We start from the raw sequence: 5,903 nt of genomic DNA on the forward strand, positions 1-5,903 counted from the left end.
CCCACGGAGAGCACAAGGCAGCTTCCCATTAGGTGCTGTGAAGTCTCCCCTAGCCTCTCTCGTGATGCCTTCTGCCAGATTCAGCCCTGCTTTTAACCTATGCACACATATTCCTACTCCTTATCTCGCTCTTATCTTACTTTACAGGTCTCTTTTTCTTTGTAACACCCACTTACTCTACCGACCAGCCTTCTACCCTGGTCATTCTCATCTCAGACAAGGCGGGGGGGAAAAAAAAAAAAAAAATCACAAGCAGCATCTGCTTGAATAAAAGCATTTTTCTTCCAATATCTAGCTCCAAGTTAACATGCAGCTGCCATGTTAGCAGTGCCTGCCCTGGTGGAAGCAATTTTTCTGACAGCACATCTCTGCAATCCATTATACGCATTTCATTTTCAAGATAAACTGGACAGAGACCCGTTGCTGCTCAAGTCCTGCTCAGACAGGTGAAAGTACAGTATCTCGCACCCTTGCAACAACCCCACTTCTGTTCTCACTGCCACTGAGGAACATAACTTTGCTACTTGTTTTCTGCAACACGAACGAAAACCCATTGCCACCTCGATGGGAAACATCAGCTCAGGCCCCACAGACCAGCCATCAGAACTCCACCTCAGCACAAAACCAGACATTGAACGTTCGAGTCCTTGTGCTTGTCCCCAAAGTTCACCACCAACTACGCTTCGTTTACGTGTAAAAAGTATGATAAACAACCCAATTTCTATGTTGGTTTTGTATAAATAAAGACAAATCTAAGCTGGAAGGAAATATGATTTACTACAGATTCCTAGCAAAATTCTAACCATTTTTTAACGTGAACTCGTTTTGCAAACTCTCCTGCCTTTAATATGACCTTCATGAAAACAGACACGCAGTATGGAAGAGGTTCCACATACACTCAGATGCCTGAATTCTAACAGCTTCACCTCTCCGATAAATACAGACACTTCAATCCCATTGAATCATACCTGCGTTTCCTCCATTGCCAGCCATAATTTGCAGTTATTTTCCTATTGCTTGGTCTAGCTCTCTAATCACCTTTGCTCACCAGAAAGTGTTTTGCGCAGGGTTGATAAGATGGCTATAAGGGAAGTGATCTCATGATTAGGTAGGACAGTTATTCCAGTGCCTGCTGGGAGATGTAGTTTTACACAAGGACCAAACTCGAGCACATTAAGATGAGGTGATCTTGTGAAAGGGGCATATCCGATCTCCTGTCTGTGCTAGCTCTGGAGGAGCATGATGCAGCAGAGCTGCGAAACCTCCAGTAGAACAAGAAAGTCAAATATTACTTCTGTATCAGAGGACAGTCCTGTTAAGATGAGGCTCCCCTTCCCCAGGACATTGGATCTATATTTGCTTGCTGGCTCTCTCCCTGTGCATCCTGTTGTTCTCCAGAAGATGGATCTGACCTCGTTCTGCCTGGTGCACTGTGCCTAACCGCACTCCTCTGCTGGAAGTATTCCTCAACCTGTGGTCCACGGACCTGAGAAGTGACCCATGAAACAGAAGGAAACATTTTCCAACCCAACAAGTGAGCAAATTCAAAGTTTAGATGGAAAAGGTCACTGTGCTGGTAACAGTCCAGGGCTTCTCCTAAAACCAGTGAGTTGATCCTCCTGTTAAGACAGGTTGGGACGCACCGCCTGAGTGCTTCGTGACAGATCAAGCATGCTGTGAGCCAAGCTCACCCAGCCCGCGTCACTGATCCTCAAGCGTGGCTGGCAGGGACTGCCTGTGCAGCAGTTTCGCAGAAACCTGCTCTTTCCAGCCGGTTGTAGTTTGGATACAGCCAGCAGAAACTTAGTTGCCTCACTGGAGGAAAATATCAGTTGAGAACCAATAACAAAATGAAGATCTGCCTAATGGGTGCGGGCCATTTTTCTGCTCAGGATTTTGTGGAAGTGGCTGAACATCAGGCAGCAGCAAAGAGAGGTTCCGCAGCACGCGGAGCTGGGATGCAGACACGTAACAACCTGCATGGTCAGTCCAGTCAGTGACTTTACTTACACTCCCCATCCCCAAGGCACGGCCTTTAAAAGAAAAATATATGCAGGCTCAGGTTCCCAGCTAACACCACCACCTCAACTACAGGTCAGATGATTTAGGACAACTGAAATGTCGCTACTAACAAAGACTGTAATTATTATTAACCTAATATGTTACCTGACTGTATTTTTATTAATACCAAAAAGCCATTCTTCAATTTAGCTTTGTATTAGAGTAAAACTTAAGTGTCTAGACATAAACCAGACTCTGCCCAGCAGCAGTCAGCTGCCCTTAATCAGGTATTTTGACTGCCATAAACTGTTACTATGAGCAAACAAAAAGCAATGCAATGTAGAAAAGCCCAAGATTAAGCTAAGAAAGAAAAAAAAAAAATCCAGCCACCCACCAACAAACCCTTTTAAAGAGTCACCAGCCAAGGGGTTCTATAAGAACTTCCCATTGCGCTAAGCTACAATCGCTGAAATGGTTCATTTTCACAGATTGATCTCCAGTGTTGTTGATAAGAGATGGCAAAACAGGTAACGAGTTGGTCAATTCATCTAAAATAAATGACATTTTCCCTTAGAAAAATAGAACATGTAGTTCTTATAGTACATATTCTTAACATATAACCCTCACGTTCTCAAAGATGTATGTATAAGAACATCTGTTTCAGGAATGAAAAGAAAAATCATAGTGCTTACTAGAATAAAGAAAAACATCCTTCAGGACACCCTTTTTGCAATTAGTATCTCATTGAAGGTATTCCAACAAAGCTGGACACCCTTTTTTCATATACATATACTAAAGAAAATAACTAGATACAATTTTTTTATATATATATGGAACCCTAAAATTGTATCTAGTTATTTTCTTTAGTTTGACACTAAAACAATTCAAAAATACAGATCAGAAGGTACAACTAAGACTATGTTGATTTCCCATGCGGAAAAAATAGTTCTTTTCCTCTCTCTACCCAAATCGAAGTGCGAGTTTCCCCATACTTTGGAAAATTAAAAACACATGGGAAAAGTAGCATTGGGTATTGACCTTCAAGAATTTTGTCGGGGTTTATTTTCTTGCACTTGAGTGAGGAAGTAGGCCGTGCTGTAATCGTCTGGCGAACGTGTTTGCCTATGCCAGTATCACATTTCTGACCGTGTCTAATACTACGTGGCTTTAGAAGAAGCCATGAGGTTTCTTCTCCTAAAGAAGGAGAGATGTGAGAATTATCATCGGGGGACACCTAACAATCCATGGGCGACTTCTTCAGGAAAGCCCCAAGTCACACACCCTTCACAAGGCAACCCAACATTTTCTCAGCAGCCACACAAACATCAAACATCATCAGATACTCCTAAGCTCTTCCTCCAAATTGTATCTTGCAACTAGTGCCGCTGTGCAAAAGTTTTATCAGCTATGTATTAACCATTCATTTTCTTGCAAGAGAAAGGGTCATGGCCTGATTCAACTTCTCCACAAGAACCTTTTTACATGACCTTGTCCCTCACTGAGTTCCCCTGTGTTTTCAGGTGTCTCAACTTCATCTTTTTTTAATTGATAGAGAAGTCATTCTCCATCTCTTCCCACTTTATTATCATCCATTTCCTGATTTCTTCTGCCTTCTGTGGGAAGAAACGATCAAACAAAACACATTCAGTCACGAAAGGTGACCTCGCTGTGTATCATGACATTATCATATTTGATACCTACCACCTCACTTGGATTTCATATATCCAAAGTATTGAGTGCAGTATATGAAATCTAAGATGAGAAGTACTTCTTACATCCCTGGAGAAGACTACAACAGCTTTCCCAGCTACCTGCTGCCCACGACAGCTCATTAACACACAAAAAAAATTCACAGGCACACTCCAAAGGAAGGTAAATCCTAACAGGTGCTATTGAGTCACAAATAACTTAATACAGAGGGGGAAAAAAAAACAAAAAACATTAAGACATTTGTCTGCAACACCACTATCTAACTTCCCATTCCACACCAGGAATTGCCTCAGAAAATTTTGGCATGTAAGAAATGGCTCATGTTCCAAACAACCTAATTCTTTCACCTCTATCCGTTGGTCCAACACAAGCTACTACTTCTCCTTCCACAAATGTACCTTTCTTATATCTTTTACCCATCACATCTTTACGACCTCTAACTTAAAACAGCCTCTTACTGCTAAGAAAACAGTGAATCCTGCCTCAACGCAAAGCCACTGGGAATACTGACCACAGTCCTGGGATAGCAGGCTGTTCAAGTAAGGGAAACTGATCCTCTTCAGCTCATCTAGCTTCTCCTTCAGCTTCCTGACTTGACTGTCAGAGCGACTGATCCTCTGCCTCAAAAGTTTCAACTCTCCGTTCTTCTTTTCTACCTGCTCGCGCAAGCAGCACACCTGACTTTTGCTCTGCCTGGAGGAGAAACAGTACGAGTGGAGGGAGTCGATGAGCTTGCAAGCTCCCGAGGCCGACATGATGACCTCATTGATTGACATCGGGTTGGCATCTGTGTCACCCTTCCGCCCCACCACAGCCTCTGCAGCGGGCTGAGGGGTAAGGTCTGCTGGGGACGCCGACAAACCCTGGGAAGGTTTCTGAGGGGTCGCAGTGAGGGATGAAGTAGGGGAGCCTTCCGCTACAGCCTTATCGTGTCCCATAAGATGGCTGCTGCAGCTCGGTTCCACGTCTCTCTTTGGCCTTTTCCTTTCTAGCTGCTCTTTTGGAAAAGATGGCCTCTCTCTGGCATGCTTAGAGGAAAAGCTGTAAGAATGAAGGGAGCCAATGAACTTGCAAGCACCAGAGGCAGGAGGCGTGAAGTCATCGACCGACACACCACTTCTGTCCGCTACCCAGCTCCCCGTCCAGGTGGCTTTAGGACAGTCCTCCACAGAAGATCTCTCAGGCTTTTTCTGAGGTCCAGACTTTGAAACCAAATTATCACCTAACGTCCTTCTCCGAGGGCCGTCCAGCTGGCCATGGAGGTTCTCTTCCTCCTCAGACATTGATCTGATTTCCGCTTGCAAAGTTGCCTCCTCCATCTCTTTCGTCCCTTGCATCACCATGAAGTCCTGGTCAGGAGATGAGGTCCTCTGAACTACCTCACAGCCTCCTTCCCTTGGGTCTTCTCCATCCTGCAGCAGCACTTGGCTTGCTATTTTTCTTCTGCTTCTGACATAATCCAGGTTGTCGTGTTTTTTCTCTGCAAGTTGGAAGATAGTAGGGACAGCAGTGGGCTTCAGCAACCGGTGCTGGTCTTCTAGCCGCTTAGAAAAACTGTCTTTGGTGAAATGCTCGCTGCAAAGAAACGAATACTTGGTGGGAGTCCAGTTGTCTCTCTGAACAGCTTTTAGCCACTGAATCAGACGCTTTGAATCCTTCAGAGGGAATCTAAAAAACAAACAGACAAAACCTATGAAAAAATAAGTTGCATTTTGGAAATCATAAGGGTTGGTACTCTTAGGTTTAGGAAATTCTTGCGAAAGCTGTATTTTAACAGGTCACGCTAGTTTGACGATTATTTCACTTTGGGCCAAAACACTCAGTATTCATTCCCTCTGTTAACACAGCTCCGCTTCACAAACAGCACAGAACTAAAAAGCGTTTTCATCAGCAACCAACCCATTATTCAGCTGCTCATCTACCCTACGACAAACACAGGAGCCTGTCCGCAAGGAATGAGGATGCGAGGAACACCCAAACACCCCACCTCAGCCAGCACATTGCCCACCCACTTCCTCCATAACCCTGTTGATGTTTATGCCAGGTATAGTCAATAAAGTGTCAAAATGCCTGGACTTAAAAAAAAAAAAAAAGACCCCCAGTCGTTGAATGAGGTGCCTTTTCCAAACGGGCTGACATCGGTCGCCTCAGATAACGACCGTCCCTTGGGGTCTCACCTGTGGCAGCATCCC

General features: G+C 44.3%; 2 protein-coding genes across 2 annotated transcripts in view; both read right to left on the minus strand.

The window, feature by feature from the left end:
* The window catches only part of LOC104165874 (THAP domain-containing protein 4-like), a 14,990-nt gene extending 13,922 nt beyond the window's left edge, over positions 1 to 1,068 (minus strand). Inside the window, exon 1 of the mRNA XM_009705635.1 lies at positions 969 to 1,068. Coding sequence (XP_009703937.1) covers positions 969 to 993 — 25 coding nt within the window. The 5' untranslated portion in view covers positions 994 to 1,068. The remainder of the gene's footprint in view (positions 1 to 968) is intronic.
* Positions 1,069 to 4,130: 3,062 nt separating this feature from the next.
* On the minus strand, positions 4,131 to 5,379 carry LOC104165875 (THAP domain-containing protein 4-like; the record flags this gene model as incomplete). The annotated part of the gene is made up of 1 exon (XM_009705636.1): positions 4,131 to 5,379. A coding segment is annotated over one exon (1,249 nt), but the record flags the coding sequence as incomplete, so codon positions are not given.
* Between the last annotated feature and the right edge of the window lie 524 nt (positions 5,380 to 5,903).

This window comes from Cariama cristata, unplaced genomic scaffold, assembly GCF_000690535.1.
Source record: "Cariama cristata isolate BGI_N322 unplaced genomic scaffold, ASM69053v1 scaffold11138, whole genome shotgun sequence".
Taxonomy (NCBI): domain Eukaryota; kingdom Metazoa; phylum Chordata; class Aves; order Cariamiformes; family Cariamidae; genus Cariama; species Cariama cristata.